Raw genomic sequence first — 24,391 nt, 5'->3', positions numbered from 1 at the left:
ACTGGTAATGGGCCAGTGGAGGCTGAGCAAGTGCGCTAAAGTATGCATAACTAAAAGAGAAAAATAGACTTATCGGATTGATACAGGAAAGGCCGAGAACGCCTGAACATTTCCGATCGCATATTTATGTTTTACTTCTACTTTGAGAAACCCTAACAGAATCCCAGACTTTAGATTTTTAGTTTGTATTGAAAATCACAATAATAACAATAACTTCAGCAGGAGCCTACCAAACTACGTTTCCAAAATATGTAAAGTAAAAGTTGTATGATGCGCGAAACGAACCTGATTATGTATATATATGTATTTATATTGTTAGTGACTATGAAAATTACGTCGAAAATTTCAATAAAATCTTATTTTAGTCAAATCCACTGGTAGGCGCGGGGAGCAGACCAAACCTTGATAGCATATAACAGAATAGAATAATAATAATTCTTGGAGAAGTTTGTCGGGGGGTGCGGTCAGCAAAGAACAACATAAATAAACAAAACCATATTTATTTATTTTATGCCGACGTTTCGACCTGAGTTTCAGGTCTTGATCAAATAATAATAATTGATTGATAGACTTCTTACAAATTTCATCTATTAAAATAATAAGTAACAAAGTACTAAAGTCTAATTAATTTTAGTCTAATGTCATCCGCTCAATCAACCCTTAGAGTACAAGAACCGGGCAAGCCAAAAAAAGGCAGTTGTTTCACCCCAATTTTTTATTACTGTAATGAAAACTATGTATAATTAGTAGTCAAAATTGATGTGTCTTCCAAGTATAGGTAGGGGTAATAAAAATAAATTTTCATTCGGAGCTCTATATCACAACCGACAACACTAGAAAAACCAAGAGAACATCATTTAAAGTAGAGTAATTTTTTTAAAACATGAGTCCTAATAGAGCTATTTCAACAGTTCCCGAGACAGCTTTTTAAATAGCAACATTCCATAAAGAATGCACTGAAAAATCAGTTAATTAATTTAGGGTTAGTGAATTTATTTTGAGAAATCAATACCTCAAAAACTATTTGACGTAGATATGTTTATTAGCACTCAAATTAAAGCTAATTAAATTTAATGTAAAGTAGGTTATAATGTTTATCTCCGTAAGAGTAGTGGTTTTCATGATATCCAATAAACAAAATTCACAAAATATTGATTTCTAGTTGTTCTAGGAGTAAAATTAAAGCCAGTTAAATGTAAATAAATATAAATAATTATAAAGTGGGATATGACGTTTATATGGGTATGCGTAGTTGTTTTTATATTTTCAAAAATTTTATCCTAACAACTAGAAATTAACATTTTGTGAAATATGTGATAGTATTTCATAATAAATACTAACCCTACGAAGATAGATGTAGTAAACTACTTTATAACACATTAAACTAGCTTTACTTTGAGTGCTGGCAGCCATCTGTGCGTCTTATGGTTCCTCAGATATATTTTTTCATTAATCAAAATGTTTGTCCGAACAGTTAGAAATCAACAATTTATTTAGTTTGTCAAATATCATGAAAACTACTACTCCTACGAAATTAAAAATTATAAACTACTTTATAGTACATTAAGCAGCTTTAATTTGAGTGCTAATGGACGTCTGTACGTCGAATAGTTTTTTGAGATACATATTTCTCAAAATAAATTTACTGACTACTGATTTTTCAGAGCATTCTTTACGAAAAGTTGCAATTTAAAAAGCTATATCTCCGGGAATATTGAACGAAAATAGCTCTATTAGGGAGCCTCTCGAGTCTCAGCTAATGAGATCCCTCTCATTGAAGATACTCAACAAAAAATACCCTTCTAACTCATGGACCCGGGTAAAGACTGATGGATCAGCTCTGGCTGCTACTGCGAATGGTGGAGCAAGGGCGCATATAAAATTTCCGAGCCGTAACACCCTAGACAAAGCCGTTCCAACTGGCTTAGGAATGCACGAACTTCAAAGCTAAGCAAGAGGCAATATTAGAGGGTAGCAAAATACTGAGACGGCTCGACAGAAATGCTGAATCCAAAATAGTCGTTTTGTCGGATGTTGCATCAGCACTACATGCCCTGAAGTCAAAATGGAAACTAATTCTTCATGCACTTGTAGGAGAAGTTTAAAAACTACAATTGCAGTATAGTGAAGTGGCAAACAACCTAGACAAAGCTATTCCAACGTATGGCTTAAGATGTACGAATTTCAAAGCTGAGAAAGAGGTGATGTATATCGGATTATATTTTTATATATTCCATTGTGAGGTATCTAGTAATGGGTACCAGGGTATTACGGTCTGTACGGAAACGATGTAGCCGACCGGCTTGCAAGGGAAGGAGCAACATCCCCACAACCAAACTCTCCTAGACCCTCCTGGAAGCGATATCAATAAACAGGGCAGCTGTACATGCAAACTGGAACGAAATGCACCCAAAACACGACTCAAAAGACCCCTACTACAAAATGAGCAAGTCGTTCTCTTCAAGCTAGGACGGGCCACAACAGGATGAAGGCACACCTCTATAAAAAGGGGAAAGCTCTCTCTGCGGATGTAGAACTGAAGACCAGGCTGCAAGGCACATCCTACAGATGTGCACTCAGGTAGAAAATGTCAGGAAGCGGATCTGGCCAAATCCTACCTACTTTAAATGATGTTCTCTTAGGTTTCCTAGTGTTGTTGGTAGTTTTAAAGATCTAATGATGACAATTTTAGTTTAGTTTTAAAATAGCTGTCATTATTTATTCCCCCCAACTATACTTGGCAGACTCATCAATTTTGACTAGTAATTATACCTAGTTTTCAATTATGTAATCAAAATCTGGGGTGAAACAACTGCCTTTTTTCTCCTCTTGGGCTCTTGTACTTTTATCTGTAGACACTCTATTTTGAAATGGTCTGTTAAAATATAGAAAATATTAAGGAGTCATGAATTCCATTTTTTCCTTGATATAAGTATAATTTATATTTCTTCACACTGACCAAAAAATTTACCTAAGTACGAAAAAAAGAGCTTCGACCCAACTGGTGTGCAACTTCTAGTTGTAATTGATATCATTTCATATTTTATAAATGAATTTTTTTTTTTCATTTCAGAATGTTTTAAGCTGAAAATTAGCACTTTTTCATAATATTTGGAAATAAATTTAAAAAAAAACCTAAACGGAATGAATCGATTATTACAGAATACAGAAAAGTTTACATGTAAATATTAAAAATAATTTTAAAAAATTGTTAGGGTACTTACTTCTCTTATTCAATAGCTTTTTATTTTATTTTTTCAAAATAAATTTTTGGAAAATATTCTGACGAGTTGACGAAAGATCCTAACTTTCCCATAATAGTAAAATTCTCTGAATCCACAGGAATTCTATTCCTGTTTATATTGAGATGTCTTGTTGAAAAGTAGGAATATTCGAGAAAGCATGAATTCCTTTTTTTTTTCTCTTTTATACTTTAATATTCGTATAATTTATTTATTTTTTACTCTAACCAAAAATTAGGTCATATTTACCTGAGTACGATAAACAATGGAACTGAAGAGCGGTTTGACCCAACTGTTGTGCAACTTCTCGTTGTAATTTACAGCGCGGATATCCTTGACTTCGAGCGGGGACATACCCGGCTCGGCGCCTCGTATTCTGGTCGCTCTCTTTTCTCTGACCAGTGGGTTCTCGTCTTCGATGTAAGTGTAAGCCTCCCGCTTCCGCAGGTCGTGCAGGGTGGGTGAGTCCAAGTAGTAATGGGTCCCGTTGCGGGCCAAGCAGGATTTGGCTGGCGGTTGGATGAAGCCCAGGGGAAGGGTGAACACTATCCAGCAAAGCAGTGATAGTAGCAGTAGCTGCTTACCCTTCTGGTATCTGTCGGCCATATCAATAGTGTAGATTAAAACATTTTTAAAGATTAATAATTATTTCATGGGAAGGGATAGGAGGGGCAAGAGTGGGAAACGGGGGTAATGGGAATGTATATCATTGAGGGTTTTTATAGGAGGAAAACTATATTAAAGTTATCAGTAGATAGAAACCACTGTTTCGATGCCGTTTATCTCATTTCTACGCCGGATTTTGAAATACTCACAATTTAAGTACCATATTGCAATGTTAGCTACTTTTATGGCTCTGGTATGTGGAGACGCTGGCAATTTTTCGAATTTCGTGTTTATCAATAAATAATACATATTATTAGCTACAAATGGTGTAGTTAAGTAACAGTTAAAATTATGACAAAAATATTTTATATCGCTGTGGTTTCTCTAAAGAAGCCTGGATATACCATAGTTAGTGTATTGCATGTGAGATTTGGTCCCACAACTCTTGTGCGAGTATATTAAATGAAGACAAAGCAGGTCACATTTGGTTTCCATGTGAAAGTGATGAATAGGATCCGATTAGACAGTTATGAAGCGATAAGTAACTTTAAAGGTGAATTGATGTTCCTCGTTTCACCACGCTTATAAGCCAAGGTTTGAAAATCTTTTTTTTTTTTTTAACTTTATGTATAATTCACAATATGTAACAAATTTTCAAGTTCTTCGCATGCTATTTTAGTATATTAGTTGATAGTTTACATCTAAAATGTAATGAAAAAAGGTTTTATTTTTACCCACTTCGGTAAGGTGTCAATGTTAGTTTTTGGACTTTCGCTTTCTTCTAGAACTAAACAAAAAACCAACTTCTATAAAATATCTTGGTTAGAGGGAAAGTGTCCAAACACAGTGTGGTATAACGTCTGTAACAATTGAAGATTTTTATGTCTTAAACAGCATAGAGATCTGTGTACACTGAATGTTCACGTCCGTTGCGGTAACTGTCGCAGCCACCACTATAATAATAACAATAATAATAATAATCTTTATTTATTCAGGGATTGATCCCTTTAGAATAATTTACAGGCGTCAAAATTAGTTTTTAGAGCCTTAGAATAAATTACAAAATAGAGATGAAATTACAAGATGCCATAAAATAAAATAATACAATCAATTTAAAAATATACAACTAAACAACAGTAATTAACAGAATATATAAAATAACGATAAAACAAATAAAATAAAACATAAGATGTCTTCTGATAGTAAATAAAAAGAAAAAAAAATGATAAAAAATCAAATACAATTAAACTAAAAAAATAATAAATGAAAAGACATAATTTCTGCTAGTGTACATATTTACAATTATAAACAAAAATCTAAGACATAAAATTTATAAAGCTTTTTTGAAACTTTCAAATGTTATTCTTCCGGAATTGAGTGGACAGAAGGTAGTCGAAGATACGGGATTTGAAGATTGGAAGGGTGTTTGAACTACGAATAAAGGAGGGCATAGAATTCCATAGGGAAGAGGAACGGATGAGGAAAGATCTACCATAGGCTGCGGTTCGATGTGCAGTTACATATAAGTCTGAAGGCCGTGAGCGGGTATTGCGGGAATGCACTGAAGACTTAAATGAAGGATATCTGAGATGTACGATGGACGGCGGGATTGGATAACTTGATAGAGAAAGGAAGCAAGGAAATATTTACGACGGAAGGCATATCAGATGGTTAGAATCTATATGTACATAGATAGAGTAAATGTAAATTTATCATAAATGTCTAAAAAAATATAATTAAGAATGCATTATATAAAAGTAAATAATCGCATATTCGATTATTCGAACTATAGTGTAAACTGTATGCTATCGTCTTGACACCTATTAAAGTATAAGCAGTACTGTAGCATTAGGTTTGTGATTCTTGACAGTATATATAGCGATAGTGAAACTACTGTAACGTAAATCGTCACATCTATACGCCTTCATAGATACTGGCGATACCTATTTGGTCTGAAATGGTCATTAACCCACCTAACTGTCAACAGATTTACGTTAGGTTTCCCAACACCAATCGCAAAACGATACTGCCACACTGACCCACTGCTTCATTTTCGTTCTGTACTACCACAAACGAAAACGTATCGTGTAAAAGAGCCTTGAAGCAATGAAAGTGTATAGAGCTTATATTGCACGAAAATATTTTAATCTGCTGTCGAAGAAGAGTATGTATACGTGTGTAATATTTTTTCAAAAATATAATTAATAATGCATTATATAAAAGTAAATAATCGCTTTTTATAATTAATTTGTACAGTAAATGCAGTAATATATTGTTCAGTGAAAGTTTCGTCGTGTGATAGGTATTACATAAACATTTCAAGAGATGAGTGGATAAAGCTGTTATGTGACTTTTTAGGGAAAATGGGAATTTTTGCCAGAAAGAATACTTTAAATACTCCTCTCTACATAACAACTTGTTTAATGTTTCTAATCCTTAAATTGTGGTAGTTTTAGAAATACAAAAATCAAGTTTCCCAGTCTAAAATTTATCTCCAGTTTATAGGGAGGATAAATAAACACTGAATTCAATTTTTTTCAGATTCATGTTTGCAACATAACACCTCTGTCCACTCATGTTTTCATTTGTCCAACGAATGGGGATCATTGCCGAGTGAAAAAAAATACATCCGAAGAAATAAATTCATGGAGTATTATGTTACTTGGCATGGTGCATAGAAGACATATAGCTTAAACGAACTAGCGTAGATTGTCAAAGTTACATCCAAATCGAAAAGTAAATTAACCACTATAACGAGGAGGCGGTAGTACTGTGAAACGTCATCTTGAGATTTGTTAGGAGTTCCAGTGTACTTCAGAACCATTATAGATGAGATCAATTATTTCATTCTTTTATGATACTTCTGTGTCTGCTACGGAATTAATATATATACGGTTTTTATATTCATTTTTTCTAATTTATCAGTCATGAGAATACCAAAGGAAATCGTGAGATATTTGACCCAATTCCATAGCACAGTTTATTGCTCTTTTCTTCCCTAAAACTCGATTTTTTTCGTATTTTATTAAAAAAGGAATTAAAATAATTGTATTTTTAATACTCAAAAATACTATATAAAGTTATATAGTTATTTTTACTGTTCATGAAATAAAGTATTAAAATTAAACGAAATTATACTGATGAAAATTTGAAGGAATGGATAATTTTATTATATACTCGTTTTTTTATTTGACTAAATAATAGAAATAAACCCTTTGGAAGAAATACTTATACATTGTCCAAGATTTCAGAAGAATAATAGATAATAAATATTATATTATGTTTAATGTTCAAACATTAGAAATGTTTCGTTGAATTGAAGAAAATTGATGATAGCTTATCTACATCGTTATAAAGTAAGTTCTATTTAAACCTCCTCCAATGTTTTCACTAAAATAGGTTAATATATGCAACATCCAACGATGCAGTACAAAACATTATTCTACTCTTTCTACGGAGACAGCTTACGTGAATAGCTAGTGACTTATGTAATGTTTACGGTAGAAAGGTCAAATGGCAAGTGGACGAAGAGGGTCAACCTACCTGTCAGCGAGGCTGCCCCAGAAGGGGGCCGAAAGGAACTCGACGAACGGCCTTGATCCGATGAGGAAGCCGCACTGCCCTGGGTTCATTCCCATCTGCTTGAAGTAGATACCCATGAGGGGAAAGAGGGATCCGAAGGCCGAGTAGAAGAAGAAGTAAAAAGTCTTGACGGTGAGGAGTTCCTGGTCGACGGTGCCGCAGAGCATCTCGATGAGGTCCGATTTGCCCCTAATCTTGTGGGTGGCCTCCTTGGGCTGGGGGTACAGGTTGGGGTCCACTTCCCCCAGGGCGTCAGGGTCCACGGGGGGCCTCACCCCTAAGGGGATGCTCTCCTGCCTCCTTGCCTCCATCCTCGCTACTGTACTGTGTCGATCGATAAGCCCTTCAACCGCCTCTCAGCTGACATGCGCACCTTAATCAATATCACCCATGAATGAGTGGATATTTAAGTATACTTCTAATCATAATGAACAATTTTATTAATCATAAAAACTGAAACAAAAAATCATTACTACATATCTATGGAATTTAATGATTAGAGGTCGGGCTTGTGCTCATTTACGAAGTAAAAACAAGTGTTGAAAACTTAAGCATTGGTAGATACTTCAGTAAATGCTTCTGTTATACTGAATCTAATAAATATATTACCACAAACTATTGAATTTTATATAACATAATTACATCATGGAAAATATATATTAATTCAGAGCTATTTTATTTATATTTTTACTTAATAGAAATGATTTCAAGTAAATGTTTTGGCTGCCCTGTAAAACACCAACTTCCGCTTTGGCCAAGCTTGTACAGGAAATACTTATTATAATTAGTCATAATATATAATTATTTATATTACTTATTGTATTTTGTTGTTACATATCTACTTTACTTATAACTTTGTTTCATGATGTGTTAATCTATTCTGTAAACAATATTCTTTTTATCCATCATCCATATTTTTTCTTTCACATTACTCAAATATTTTTCTAGTTTGTCATCATTGTAAGTCCCCAATTTTATATTTGTACGATCATAATCAACCAGTATATTTTTTTATGTTTTCAGTCAATTCTGGTTATGTGATTCATAATATGTCAAATGTGGCATTAAAAATCAGGGACGTCATTATGGGGGTGGGGCTAGGGAGGAGGTATCATCCCCCAATAATTAAAAACTCGAAACGATTAAGATTTGATGACCTACTTAACATTGCAAACATTGCGGTAAAATAATATTCAAAGAGGTTAATCTACTCAAAATTACTTATAAGCTCTGAATAGAGAGGTCAGTTTCCCAAAAATATCTGGAGGAAGGGCTAATTCCTGGAAGTACTTCCCAGATGGTAATTAGGGAAATGAGGTCAAAATTGTTTGGGAAACTTAAGATTTTCAACTCCACATCCTCCAATAAGTCGTTGGAGCAAACGAAATTCCATTCATATCGACAATAATTTTTGAGTGAGAAGTATCTGCCTTTTTGAACAGTACAAAAATACATAATAAGCGTTCACAAATAATGCTATAAAAATGTGTATATAATTTTTTACTTTTTGAATATTACTTATGTAATACTAATTGTATATTTGAAAAAAAAATGACAAAAAACAATTGGACTACTCATCAAACTGAATATGTCCTTCAACTTATAAGTGAAGTATCTACAGATACAATTATAAATTTAAACAGTGTTTCAACCTCATGGGAAAAGATCCAGAAATATCTGAAATGGAAGTCGCTATTGATCATTTGTTCATTGTAGGTTTACACAATTTCAGTTTCTACTGTTTTTTCTAAAAATATTTTCTTATGTTAGCAATGGAAACTTTTCGGTTCATAATGTAAACATCGTACATTACACGAACAGCCTAAATTAGTTGAAAGCACCTGACCCAGATAACATTTCATCTTCATTGATTTCCTCGTACTGAAGTTTACAAATAGCCTACGTCTGCTGTCGATATTGTGTTTCTTGATTTCACTTCCTGTTCGCCTGTTTCAAAATTAATTATCTTAGAGTTTGAATAATAATTCTTTAATCTATAAAATAAATGTTTCAAGGAATGTTCGGCAAATTTTGCGCAGCTCTCTCTGCACATCAAAGCACATTTTTTTTATTATTGTCTCAGAAACCGGGAACGAAATTTCTCCGCTCACATTTTTTCAACTGTGGGAAAAAAAATTCTAATAATAAGACTTCAATAATTTATAAATGAAGTTATAAATACCAACGAAATTTTCGTATTAGATGATAACACTTATACAAATTTTAAAGATGATGTAGCCCCGTTGAAACTGAAAACAAGATAGCACTAGGTGAAGAGTGGGACAGCATACCCTAAGACTTTAAAAAAATTCAATTATCAAATTCCTGGATGGTCAAATGGATTTATCAAAGGAGTCAGTGAATAATGTTAGTGAACCACTTCATTAGTGTACTTTTTTTCTTTTCTGTTACAGACCATGATAGAAGACAATAATATTTTTAAAAAATATAGGATCAATTTAAATTATTTGTTAGAATACCTCGCAGACAAAGCAAAACCACATTTTGGTTCAAGCAATGTTCACAATATCCCTAGAATATTTTTCAAACATAGCATTTAAAAGCCCAGAGAGATCATTTAATCCAACTTAAAAAAAAAAACGAAGATGTTAAAATCCACCTTATTCACCTCCTTATGATGTAATGGGTAATAATATATAGTAGCGGATCAGAATATTATGACTAAATTTTTGGAAAAGACAATTGCGTAATAACTCCACTCTGGCTTCTATGGAACTCTCTTGACAGTGAATACTTGAAGAACTGGCTACCCTTTCCACTTTAAGCCAATATAATTAGAGCATAACCCCTATTTCACGACCCCTAACGAATATCTGATAGAAAGGAATTTCCATACTGCAGGGATTTACATTTAACTGTATGTATTGTATGTTGTAAATCTAGCTAATCTTCCTGTAAAGTCACCTCTGATTCAGCTTCACTAACCAAGTGAAAATGCATTGTTGAGGACTTCTGATGTAGAGTACCTCAACTCCTCAATTGGTGATGGGACTAATTACACAAAATATGGCAGAACATTTTTAAATATGATATCATGCATATAAAGTATAATTGCTGATCAAAAAGTAATTTTAATTAAGCTACAAAGATTCTGAAGCAGTTTAGGAGAGTTTGAAGCTCATCAATTTCTAACTTTTTTTTTTTGTTTTGTTTCCAACTTGTACCAGACTAGTCTATTTCAATTTCCTTCACCTACTCAATTTTAAAATTTAATCTAAATTAGTTTGCAGTCTCATTTTTTAATTTGTCAATTAGATGTGATAAGATTCCAGAAGACTGGTAAGGCGAGACCATTCCTCCACCCTTGATCCTAACTTTAGATATAGGATAAGACTAATGAAAGCAAACTAATTTATTCTTAAATTAAAAAAATTTGGTCATGTTACAACATTTTTATCAACATTCTAGTTTTTCCTGAATTTATTGATACCAAAAAATCAACAGCTAATAGATTATTTACACAGTATGGATAAAAGAAGATACAACTTAATTCATAAAAATATATATTTTAATAATACTATAACAACTATCATTAAGAGAAAACAACATGGAAATAACGCTAAGTTTCACAAAAATTATGTAAGAGGAGCAAACCGAAAGAATGAAAGTTTTGTTTTATGTTGCTCAATAATCATAGCACGTTTGAGAATCATAACAGGTGTCAAGTCATATTCACTTAGATCAAGCCATTTTTCTCTTTCTTCTTCCTTTTTCTGGTTCTTTTCAAGTTTCTATTTGAAAATAACAGACACAAACATAAAAAATTAGGTATCTTACAACTCAAAAAATTAACAAGGGAATAAAAAAGAAAATAATTCATAACAATACAAAACAAAATAGTTTCATGATTTAGTTTCTATGACATATTCTAATTTCTTCATAAAGATTTAAACCAATTTCTGACTAAAATTGTAATGATCCATCAAATATTATTTTAATTAATTAATTATTAATTAAAAATGCTTTCAATCATCTTCATAATCATTATATGAGGTAATATGATAAATTATGAAACACTGATATCAATATAAATCCCATTGAATAAACAACTGCCAACCACTATCATTATTAAGAAACAGCTATTTTAGGAATAAATTTGTGATTTCATACAAAACAAATCCTCGCATCCTGTGCATTGTAGGCAAAACAATGTTGTTATCATTGTTAAAGAGGGTTGAACTGTCAGTACGTAAAATTGAAAATTCTGAAAAACTTTTGAGATGTGGGGTCATTACTATTTGCAAAAATGTTAGGAAAATTCTATGAGTTATATATGTCACTTGTATTTCCTTAATAACTTTTTCCTTGAAGTTTAGTGCTAAATACATATTGGAATAACTATATACACATGGGAAAAACTACACGTAAACATAAAGTCAACAGGACTCTGGACGATTTGTCAGAAGATTCAAAGATGTATAAAATGGTAGGGCAGATAAGTCTTTTTTTCAATTTTTTAAAAATTATTTCAGCAACTAATTTTCAGAAAAATTCATTATCTTCTTGATGAGCTTGACGAAAATCGTTTACCAGATAAAGAAATTCCCTTTTCATTATTCTGGCCTTTACCTAGTTTTCCCTGTCTGTAGGGATCCTTAAAATGAATTATTTTAATTATATACATTCTTTTCTATATGACAGAGACATATATCTTCCATTACATAAATTTAATTTCTTCAATTAGAATTTTGGTATTTTGAGCTTAAAACTACAATTAGTTTTGAAAAATAAACATATCCGCATAAGCCAGCCACATGTAGAGACTATTATTTTAAGTTTTTAGCTCAAATCTATTTAATAACCTCATAGCAGAGAAAAAATATGTAAAGCTTATTAATATCTATAAATGCATAGTTCAAATATAAAACAATTACAATACAAACATTTCTATTAAGTATAAATTTTTACCTCCAATATAGAAAGGAGCTCATTTTGATGGTCAGGGTAATTCTCTAAAACATAGTTCTGCAAAAAAAATAATGAAAAATAATTTAATAATAAAATTACATAAAAGAACACTTTAAGTATAATTAAATTACGCACGGTTTGTGCTTTAGCTTCAGCTAATTTTCTTTTTGTTTCACTTCTCTCAACTTCAGCATCATCTTTATCTTCCATCACTTCAAGGATTTCATGAAAGCATTCTATTGTATCCTTGTTCCTAAAAATATATATATTTAATTGCATGTATATAATGAAAAACTCTAATACACCTGTGTTACTCACAAAGTCAGGGAAAGGGCTAAAGATTGAAGATAACCTAGAAGAGTAAAACAATGAAATTCTGAAGAAGAGTATTTATTGTTATAAAAAATCAGAGAGAAAAAAAAGAAAAGAAATTAAATCATATAAAATAAGCAAATCTTCATAACAATATTTCAGTTTTAATGGAAAACATTATTTCTGATGGAAATACGCTTTTAATGTCCCTTGAGTCCAAATAAAATGTCTTACAAAATGGTCTGTGTCAGTCTGTGTGTATGTGTAATGAAAAGTCTTATGAAATTGAAGTTACATACTTATGACAGGTACACATCTGGGATGTGACAGTAACTTTTTCAAAAAATGTTAAAATTTTGGAATTAAAAATATTATTAAAAGTACTTTTCTGAAAACTGGTGAAATTGGAGTTTGTCAATTTATTATTTGAAAGGCTGATTTGAAAAATTAGTATGGGAAAGTATTGCCACAGAGAGAAATACGAAAATATCTGTTCTGAAACATGCGAGGATTAATTTCAACTTAAAAGAACTGTGGTAAGTGAACGTTGTGCAATGTGCACACCACCATCACCAGATTTTTTTTTACCTTAAGCTATTCATCTGTATTTTTTGTTAAAAAAGTAAAATTTCCAGTAAAGAGGAAAGTAATAAAATAGGTGTTGTCTTTTCTTTTAAAATTATAATCCTAGAAGAAACAAATCACTCTGAAATGAACTATCAAACAGAATAAAAAAAAAAAAAGAGAGATTCAATTGCTGTTAATAAGAAAATATAAACTGGTACTGCAAGATATAAATGAAATCAATGATTTATAGCAACTTTTGATAGTCGAATTCTGAGAAATGATGAAAACCAAAAAATGAGTGTGGATTCGTACTGACCAGGATGCCAAGAAATAATAAGAACAACAGGGTGTTAAGACTTGGGGTAAGAGAAGTAAACATAATGCAGTTCTTCAAAGGTTTCTATTTGAATACAACAATATTTCATTTTCAACCACCAGTGTTTCTATTTGAAATTATTGTTATAATGTGTTAAATGAACTGCATGTACAGTGGTATAATAAGCTGAGGACAGTGAAATGTTTTCAAATAATTTTGGAGTGTTGCTATCGGTTTTAACAGCATTTCAATTGTAATCCATGAAAAGACATCTGAAGTAAAGACATATTTCTAAGATAATTTTTTTTTATTAGTTATCTAATCACGAATTATATACTGTTAGAGTAGGTAATATAGTGTTCTATATTTTTGCTTATACTTAATTTATCATGTTAAATCAATTTATACTTTCTAGATTTACGTTCAAATTTATTTGTAGTCCACACTGATCGAGATTTCCACTATATAAACATGGTTGATATTTTCAACAAACAAAAAAAGACTGATAATAAAGCAAAAAAATTATGCCTTTACTTACAACTCTGAATCTTTTTCTCTGTTTTGAATAAACGAGTTCTGAATGCTGCATATTATTTTCATATCTTCTAACTGTTTCTTTAGAGTAGTTTCTCTAATAGAATCAAACCGTTCATTGTCAAGTGATATTCCTGGCAAAAAAAAATTATGAAAATGGGGGCATGAACCTAAGGCAGTTAATATTTATTTTTTGCAGTCCTGAAAAATGAATCTTTACACTTCCACCTTGGTTAGTATGCGGTGGCAACTTTGGTAGCCACCAGGGGTTAGCAAAAAGGACCATGAGGCCCACTTGCTGGACTTGTTCCCCACACCAAATACAACTGCCAATGTATAAATATACTTACAATTAAATAGTCAAGGGTCACAACTAAAATTAAAACATTGTTATATAATTACTGTATGGAGCTCTTCCCAGAAGCAGTTCATGATGAGCAGCTATTAACCCAAAACGAGTTTTATCCAACTTTTCTAAATCCATATCAAAAGGCTGTTCACACTCTGCTATGTCCTTTGGTAATTGTTTAAGGTCTTTAGCTAATGCCTTGCATTTCATATTTAATCTTTTATATGCTTCACTCTGAACCCTCTCCATTTTCCTAAAGAAACACAAAACAAATATAATGTTGCTTATGAACTCCTACTCTGGATTCTCATTGACAATAATTCTTCTGGAATCACTACCAAGGGGGTAACTTTGTGTGACTGTAAATACTTTAGCCTCAGATTACAGCATACACTATCAGAGAGTGTAACTTAAGTTTGCATAAACTTATATCCAAAGAACTAAATAATAGAAACTGAAAAATTGAAACATAAAAGTGTAAGTTAATTAATATTAAACAAAAAAGAATGAGAATAAATACATACCTAATTTCAGATTAAAAGGTTCTATAATTAATGCTATAAATTTAAATTATTATTTAAACAACTAGTTTTCAACGTAATTCACAAAGACTGGTCCAAATGGCAATCAATTTTAAGGTTTTGTCATTTCAAAAGAACAACTTATTTAAGACAAGGTAATTTTATAACAATATCCTTAATATCTAAAGTACAATAAAATAAATCTAAAATTAAAAGTTTATTATGAAGATTTTAAAAGTTGCTTCTCTCTAACTCTCCAATTAAAAAATCCATTGAAATCCTTGAAGTTGATACCTCGAAATCTGAAGAAAACTAAGATAATTTATTATTCCTTCCAAATATTCAAGTATTATTGTAAAGAATAAAAGATTCTTAAGGGTACAAGCTAAATAGGAGGGTTTTTCCTTTTTATTTTGATGTCTCTTTTATTGAATTTTATAATTCAACCCATAATTTCATTCAGTGAATATTTAATTTCTATTTCACTTCAAAATTGTTTATGTTAATAATGGCTTAATATTGGCTGCAGCCAGTAAAGCCCATTGTGCGCCATCATCCTGATTGTAATAACCTACTAAGAGCTTAAGATTAGTAGACTCTATAAATCTAATTAAACTTTATGGGCTGATCATTTTATCACACTGCCTCTGCTGTGCGGTCCTTGCCAAATAGTGCGAACTTCAAACCTGCGAATTGGTCACACTAATAAACAATGTGGAATTCTGTTTTATCCCCAGTTTATCATGTGATACTGTAAACTTCAAGTTGCATAAGAGTTTATAATGTTTACAATGACCAGTATAGATTTCTGTGATTTTCCTTAGAGTAGCCCTTTGCTCTCTAAGAGTTCTCCATTCATTGCACACAAGAAAGAATTAAATATCAATATCGTAAACAAAATAAAGATTTAATTTCCATTAACAATTTTGTGACTAAATTAAGGTTGAAATGTTTTCTCTTGGTTTATCAATTTGTTCCTACAATATACAATTATTTTGTATCATTTTGACAATTTACTAACTTAACATAGTTTTAAATTAATACTTATAACATAGGAGAAAATGTAAGCAAATAAGACCCATCCCATTCGATCACTAATGAAAAAGTAAATTTCACATCATGCTGCAACATAATTTCTGTTATTGAGGAAAACATAATACAAGGATTGGCAATGACTACTTTCAGAACTTCATATTTATTGAAACCATTTACCTTTAATGGTTAACGTAAGATTTGGAGGAAAGGATACTGCTTCAGATACTCAATTTTTTTATGAGTGTGATGTTGAAGTATTTTAACGATTAACGATAGTCAAAGTGAGAATTCTGTATAAATATAAGTCTCTGTACACTAGACTTCACTATTTCTATAACCAACATAAAACCTCAAATTGGCGGGAAGGCATTGAAATCTGCGACAGCAGTTCCAAAGAGCTACGTATGATTAAAGACCTGGAAGGAGTTATTTAATTATAATAATTGAAGTAAAGTTTTAGTTCAAGAAGAAGATGGAAAGAATTACAAAATAGTCATGTTTATAAGCAATGCTTTATATTATATTATTCTAAATTAAAATTTATTTAACGGAAAATGTTATAATTATAAGCATTTATTTAAATCTTTTCTTAGTGTTCTTTTCATAACTGCCTGTCTCCAACCAGCTTCACACGTAAGCATTTTTTATTGTTATTCAAAGTTTTTACATTTACATATCGATTCTCGCATTCTACATTTATTGCTTGGTTGACATTTGAACCAATAACCGGCTTGACGAAAATATTTTAGACTCTATTTGTATTTGTATTTAGATATCCGATCTTTGGTTGGTTATATTAATGTATTAGTTTAATATTCTTCGTTTCCAGAGAATATAGTTGTGACTATGTAACGGGGAAGTTTAGCTCTAGACCTCCTTTAGATGTTGACAGAAATACCTAAGCTGGTTGCAAAAGCTGATAAGGACATTGAGCTGTGTCCCCTGATGATCTTGGAACAGGTCAACCATTGATTTAAGTGTGGATGAAAGTCCTTGAAATAATAGTCAGTAGTTCATTCTCAGTGTGACGCTGGTCTCATTTTGGGCATTATTCAGAACATCTTCATGGGAATTTATGACATTAGAGGACTATTTGAACATAATATATTTGTTGATAAATTATTAGAGGACTGTTCGAACATAATATATTTGTTAATAAATAACACAAGATGATACTAAATACACAATAGACTGACTGATTGATAACATGTTCTAGAACAGGTCAGAACGTAACAAGGCGGGAAAAGCTACAAAATGTACATCGAGATGGTGTACAAAAAGGTTGCTACAGTTCTCCCACACTTATTTTAAATGTTTATTATAATCGCTTAAACATTGAAGAAGTCGTTGAGGACTGGTGAGACGACTAAGATCATGATCGGCATTGAATACTGGAAGAGGGGTTGCTGGGGTCTCTTATGTAAAGACAAAAGTTGGAATTTATTCACTTGATCTGCTGCTGGTAGGTTGTCGATGTGGCGCTTAAATTCAGAGCCACTACATAATTTAACTAATTAGTGGCTTGGCCAGATTTTTTAAGTATTATTCCAGATAACCTATTTGTTTGTATAGGAGCCATTACACAGTTTCGCACACTTAGGTCGAGTATTTACTTGAGGAAATGGGCCAAATGAGCACACCTGAAAGCCCATTTTGCCAAAATGAGTATGGAGCGACCAAAACCGTACAGTATAAGCCAAGGATTGTCAGTATATCAAAGTGAGCGCGTGCTTATTCGTGCTCAGATGAGTACGAACTTTGTAGTGGGATTGCTTCGAACATAATAGACCGACTCCCATGTTTCATTCTGTCCTCTTTACTTGTCACTTTTTATTTTTTTTTTCAATGAGTGACATAAATATATGTAACAAAAACTGGTGACGACCAATTTTTGGTTCATCATTGGAGGTAGAATCAATATTTAGAGACTAAATCTGACAAGACTCGGTACACAGCACAGATTTGGGCTCCCTATTTGGAGGATCTCATAACAGCTCAATGCTCATGTAGTATGAGGTCGTTGGTCCCCCCTCCCTCGACCCACATGCTTATTTGGTGCGTTTGCTCAAGAGATAAAAGGTCCTTTAAAATTTTGATATTTGATAGGGATGTTGGTGAAGATTTGACTGGTTCAATCCCACCCGATTGGTGTCAATTACAAATAGGAAATGATGCCGTTAAAATGGCTCAGCGTATTTAGTGTGGATACGCCGCTAGTTCCGTCAGGAGTCTCTCATTCCCACGATGAATGAACACATTGAGAGTAATATATCTCTATTTCATACAGAATCGAATTTTATGAGCCAGGAACAGTGTTATCCATGATGAGCTCCAGCTCCCGTTTGTGCTGGAATTCATAGCCCGTAGGCACATCAAATTCTTTGATGGGCTGAAAGCCTGCACCAATCCACTATTCCGTGAGATCGCCCCTCCACCGAGACCGGTAGGTGGCAAAGCACTGTCCCCTAGGTCGACGTCCTCGCCGAGGGTAGGACTCTGGTTCTGCTCCTCCCTGATGACTCTATTCCTGGGTCGCTGGAGTGTGGTTCCTCTGACTATTCGCCGAAGGAAGGAATTCTGGAAGATTGAAGTCATGTTAACCCCTCTCCCCTTTCATCCCCCCAGTGGAGCGGCCCTCCCCGTTCTTTGTAACCTCCCCCTCTCCACCCCCCACCTTCAGCAGACCCAGCCCAACCCCTTATGTCATGTGGCAAAGGAAGGACACCAATTACTTATGTATATATTTCGATATATATATTAATTATGTTATTTTTTATGTAATAAAGGAGGTAAGGAAAAAAAAATCAAATTTTATACGGTTAGGTAACATGAAACTAAAAACCAACACATTTCATAAAAAGATTGAATTCAATAACACAATAATTCATACTAAATAAACAAAAAATAACACTATATATAATAGTATGTTGAATTTAGATTTAAGGGAATTGATAAAAAACCTACATATTACATATGTTTGTATTGTGACTACTGTAAGGTATATTATATTGTATTTTGCATAAATGAGAAGTTCTATCAAAACTCAATACATCCACTTTTAGAAGGTTATCATTAAAAACTAATCATGAGAGCATATTTTGTAAATAAGTTAAATTTGTATCGAATATGTTGATTTATAACTACTATTTGAGAGGCAAAAATTAAAATGTTAAAATAATTTGTCAAAAAAAGAAGGTTCTTTTGAAAAACGGATATATTAATTTTTGATAGAATACATAAAATGTATAAATGATGATAGTCCAGAATTATTAATATAGTCTTTGTTGAAATGATTCCTGTAGTTGACCATGTCAATTTGCTGCGTACATGTAATGGAGCAACGGAAGGAGTTCAAGGTAATTTTCTCTTGACGAGTTTTAATTTGATAGGCTCTTCTGGCTTCGATATAAATTCAACACTCATTTTCAATGGAATCTGCGTACTTTCACAAGGTTCCACGCTGAATTTTCTCAATAAAGAGATAAGTCCCATTTTCGCCTGAAGAAGACCGAACCTCTTCCCTAAAAAATAAATAATAAAATTCAGCACTAGACCGTTACGAAGTGAATAAACAATTTCAAATGAAATAAATAGAGTGACCTATCGTGGACACACTGCCAGACTAGTCATGTTAATATCAAAATTCATTTATTTCACAACACTTGATAATGTGGATTGGTTTCGAATTCAATTTTGTCAAAGTTGTATTCTCACTAAATAAACCAATTGATTATACCAATTCCATAATTAGAACCTCTGTGGTTACTGAGTATAAAATGAGTTGTCTTAATATTGTTGCGTTAATAATTCTACACTGTCCACGTTCCTAGTCTTCAACATCCAATATTGGTTCGATTCCCACCTTCAAGGATTGAATTTAATTTATTGGCCTGCCTACGGACTAACCCTTTAATGCCTATACGGTTCAAGGTAAACATTTTTTTATCCCCCTTTTGATTCTCACTGCGTAGAGTCTAAATTATACAAAAGTATGAATTTTATATAAAAATTTATTTTTAATCAACTATAATGTCAACTGTATGTGACAGTAGACTCTGGTCGGTAGACACAATACTGAAATGTAGTTGATGGTTATAATGTATTATTAATTTATAATTTATTAATTTGGTTATAATTTAAAATACTTTTTCTAAAAAGACGTTTATTTAATGATAATGCATATTCATTTACAATAAACTGTGAATTTAGTGTTTTACATATTTTTTTCGTTGTGTGATTAGAGTGTAATAAAGTGAGAATCATGTAATTCACTGAAACTCAGGACACCTTCAACTAAATGATTGTAATGAGTATGATTTTGGCAACAGACTAATACTTATTTATTTCATGAATAAACAATAATTCAAATGAAGCTGTCTAGGTGAACTTAAGCTGCTAAAGATATTTAATTATTTTTTATTCATCCTCAAAGTTATGTCTCTTGTAGGTGGCCATAGGTGCTGGAGGGTTAAATCTAAGCCAGAGGAATAAACATCCCTTTCTGATCTACCTTGTGTACATAATCTCGTTAACCAAATGAATAAATAGAAATATTCAATTGTATAATCACCAATATTAAAACTTTTTTTTTTCTGATTCAAAACAAGCTCCTAATTTTTACTTCCTAATATTTATACATATATAAGGCTGAGAAAGTATGATAATTATCTTAATCTTAATTATACTAAAATTGCCTCGTAAAGGGACCACTTTAGCCTAAAATAATCTATAGGTTTTATACTTGTGGAAACTGCTTTCGGTTTCCAAGTTGTCTGTCGTCCAAAATTTCATTACCATATTCTAGATTACCACATTCAAGTTTTGAGTGCATGCGGTATAGTATGATGAACTTACGTTGACTTGCACACCAGAGAGGATAACTACCACATATATTAAATATACTTACATATTTACATGTTACATTTTTATAACATATTAAAATTATATACTTACCAATACAGAACCTTGGTCCTTCACCAAACGGTAGGTATGCGTATGGATTGATGGTGTGTTTATTTTCCTCAGAAAATCTTTCCGGATCAAATTTGTCTGGATCTGGAAAGTTTTCAGGATTGCGATGTAAGGCCCAAATCGGTATAAAAATGAATTGTCCTTTTTCAATGGTATCTCCAGTAGCCAAAGTAACTGTTTTCGTGCACATCCTCGACATAGTTGATATAGTTGGATATTTCCTCATGGTTTCTGAAACGATGAATTATGGAATTATGGAGTTAATAAGATTCAAAGAAAATGTAAAATATCATTATATAATAATCGAGATTAACAGACTAACTCGATTATTTATTTTTTCATGTACATAGTTTGATTATGTTTATTTTCTTTATCCTTCTGTTTGTATATATTTAGAAAGTGGCTTTATTTATTTTTTTTCTTCATTTATTTATTTTTATTCTTATGTTATTTTATTTTAGTATAAATATAATCAGTTATTACTAATACTTAATTAATACCACAATGTTGCGGCAGATTGTAATATTTTTCAATATATATAAAAAAAATTTTGATTAAATTATTTTTCAGGTTTTTGGACTTAATCCGTACTCCATTTATTGTATAGTCCTCTTAAAAATAAAAGTAGAGTAGGGCATGCATGTTCTTTCATCCGAATTCAAATATTAATAAGACTATAAAAATATTAATAACTGATTATAATTTTTAATTCACCTGAAACTACCATATCCAGATATGTCATCTCCTTCACAGCATCGTAGGTAACACCAGAGTGCTCTTGTATCATTCTATCGATTTCGCTCTGAACTCTTTCTTGCATCTGAGGGTGTAACGCCAACTCGTAGAGGCAGAAGGCCTGCACTGAGCTAGCAGTTTCGTAACCAGCCACGAAAAAAACAAAACATTGTGCAGCTAGTCTTTCCATATTCATAGCTAATAAACAAAAAATAAAGATTTTTTTAATCCCATGATTCGTAAAAGTTTTTAATGTTTGAGTTATTCAAATTTCCATCCGTAATAATTAATTAAGGGTATTTATATTTAAAAGTCAATACAAACAAATATAGAAATGTAAACATTACTTAATAAATAAAATTTTATTTTTTAATTTTCTTTTATTTATTACGATTACGGTTTAGTTTATGGATAGAAAATTCGTCAAAAATGATTTTCCTGTTAATTATAAATTTGTAATTAATTGTTAGTCTGACCGAACTGTGGGATGTTTTCTTCTGTTTCTTCCTCCTTCTCGTCTTCTAAACTTCCTTTGTTTTTAAGCTGAATTAAAAGATCAAGAAAGTCTTTCCTTTTTATATTATTCTCTTCTCTCTGTTTAACTGTATCTTTAACGAGGTTGTAGACATATAATTGGCTTTCTTTCTTTTCTGGAGTAACTCTGAGAAATGATAAATTATTCGATATCAAAATAGCATCTAAAATAGGCATAACTTAATGTGATAGTTTAACTCATTATAAGCAATAAGTTCCATAGTAGCTTAATTTTTAAAATAATTACTCAATTGTTCTCTTGGGATGTTTTGATTTCGGTTAGTTTATGGCAGATCTGCTTGAGAAGGTGATCAAATCATTTTTGTAAATTATTTCATTTATTATTCACATAATTATAATTCTTTACGTAATTAAATGTAAAACAATAGTGGTGTTGCAATTATTGAATGTTAACTGCAAAATCTTGAATAAAAGCAGAGAATAGACTAGGACAAAAATTCACATTCATGGAATACAAAATAATAAATAAATGCAGTTAAAAATAGCATGTTCATTATTTGGTTACGTCTTTCATTTTCTATTAAAGATTTAATAAATCCAAAACACATTATAACAGGCGCTAAAAGTCATTGTGAGAATTAATCTCAAAGTGATTTCCTCTTAGAGAAGGAGTTTAGGAGAGAGATGGCCTAAGTCGTCTACGCTTCATCATCTTTATGGATAAAATAATGTAAATATATAAGAAAAGAACAGCTAGAGCACTAACTAGTAATTGCAACATGACAAATATACTGGCACAAGTAATTGTATATCTCGATGACATAGTCTTAATTAATGAGTCAACTGTTATCCTAAAACAGGTCCCAAACTGATATTCAATTTGCAACACAACTGTGGAAGAGTACCTGTTCCTTTATATGAAGCAGAGTTGGGAAATTGCAGTCTATTATGGGAGCTGAATGCAGCATAGATGATGTACTTTCGCAGCTATATAATTTAAACAAAATAAAATAAAAACTGTTGGTTAAATTACCTGAATTGACAAAATTTCGCAAATTTTGGGAACGTAGTTGTAACAAGAAATGCCATAACAAGTCTAAAGTTTATATTTAAAATATTTTTTCCGAGCTTGATTAAATCACTATCTTTGCTCTCCATTACGTTCGTGTCCAATCCAAAAGCGCAGCTACAAAGTATGTCTGTAGTGTACCTCGAAGCCAAATCTTTGACATCGATAACTGAATCGACGTGTGACTGAAGCAACGATTCAAAAGCCTGAAACGACAATGAATATGGTTCATTAAATATGTTTTTGCTTATTCTATCAACAGGGGAAGCATTTACAAATTACTAAACCACAAAACATTAAATGTAGAAAACCTAATGGATATTTCTGACATACGAAAGGGACATCCTAGAGGTAAACCAACCTATTCTAACCAGAGTAGGAGGGTCGAACTTTTATTCAGTGGGACCGCCACGAAATAAAAAACAACCCGTTTAGCCCGGACCGACGCTCTTGCAGGCATGAGGTTGCTAAGGTTGCGCTGTATGATATTGCAGGGCTCCCCTTGGTTGCTGAGGGTTTAGAAGGTATAGAACGCCCCTCCCTCTCCCCTTCCCCCCCCCCATCTTCCAAAGAGAAAGAAAGAGTCCAAGGGCTTCTTAAAGCTATAAATTCATTCGTCATGTATAAGTCGTTTATTTATTTTTCTTAACGGTGGACCCACTTCTATTAAATACATAAATATCATAAGTTGATGAAATATATCTTGCAGACATTTCCAGAATCTATGTTCCAGTAATAAAACACCTCATAGAACCAACGTTTATTTATCTACTATTTATTATCATTGATCAAGGTTTAACAATTAAAGAACAACCATAATTGTACCTCAGAACTTTTAAGAAACAATGGAAACATGGTCTTCATTCTTCCACTTGTAAACGTTGGACTCATTTTGTTTCTCAGTGCTTTCCATCTATCGCCTTCCAAGTTGATAAGATGTTGTGAAAGCAAATCAGATTCTGGTCTGAAAGGAATAAAAAAATAAATAAATAAATGAAAGCGAAATCATTCTTTCAAAGACTTCGTAACTCGGAGATGCATAATTGTCTATTATACACCAAGGAAAAGAAAAAAAGTGTTCAGTTTACAGGAGCTCATTATTTAATATTTTTTTTTTTTTTATTATTT

The 24,391-nt window shown here is 32.1% G+C and overlaps 3 protein-coding genes across 3 annotated transcripts in view; all 3 read right to left on the bottom strand.

Annotated features, from left to right (window-relative positions):
- The window catches only part of jef (major facilitator superfamily domain-containing protein 6 jef), a 20,669-nt gene extending 12,928 nt beyond the window's left edge, over window positions 1-7,741 (bottom strand). The window contains exons 1-2 of the mRNA XM_014435365.2: window positions 7,392-7,741; window positions 3,492-3,837 (exon numbers count right to left, since the gene is read on the bottom strand). Of these exons, the coding sequence (XP_014290851.1) occupies window positions 3,492-3,837; window positions 7,392-7,741 (696 nt within the window). The remainder of the gene's footprint in view (window positions 1-3,491; window positions 3,838-7,391) is intronic.
- A 3,200-nt stretch (window positions 7,742-10,941) lies between these two features.
- LOC106690081 (uncharacterized) lies at window positions 10,942-16,353 on the bottom strand. Its single transcript, XM_014435364.3, has 6 exons — window positions 16,171-16,353; window positions 14,491-14,690; window positions 14,093-14,222; window positions 12,495-12,612; window positions 12,360-12,416; window positions 10,942-11,182 (listed from the first exon to the last, which is right to left on the bottom strand). The coding sequence occupies exons 2-6, from the start codon at window positions 14,684-14,686 to the stop codon at window positions 11,027-11,029; spliced, it is 657 nt and encodes a 218-aa protein (XP_014290850.1). The 5' UTR covers window positions 14,687-14,690; window positions 16,171-16,353; the 3' UTR covers window positions 10,942-11,026.
- A 2,463-nt stretch (window positions 16,354-18,816) lies between these two features.
- Window positions 18,817-24,391, bottom strand: part of LOC136796248 (cytochrome P450 6a2-like) — a gene marked incomplete in the record, with an annotated part of 13,265 nt that continues 7,690 nt past the window's right edge. Inside the window, 6 exon segments of the mRNA XM_067049382.1 lie at window positions 18,817-19,514; window positions 20,947-21,195; window positions 21,679-21,897; window positions 22,176-22,360; window positions 23,228-23,469; window positions 24,089-24,227. Coding sequence (XP_066905483.1) covers window positions 19,345-19,514; window positions 20,947-21,195; window positions 21,679-21,897; window positions 22,176-22,360; window positions 23,228-23,469; window positions 24,089-24,227 — 1,204 coding nt within the window.

The sequence above is a fragment of the Halyomorpha halys genome, unplaced genomic scaffold (assembly GCF_000696795.3).
Source record: "Halyomorpha halys isolate HHAL.00 unplaced genomic scaffold, Hhal_1.1 Scaffold1571.1, whole genome shotgun sequence".
Classification (NCBI taxonomy): domain Eukaryota; kingdom Metazoa; phylum Arthropoda; class Insecta; order Hemiptera; family Pentatomidae; genus Halyomorpha; species Halyomorpha halys.
Note: the sequence above shows the minus strand (reverse complement) of the source record. Positions and strands in the feature narration are given on the sequence as shown.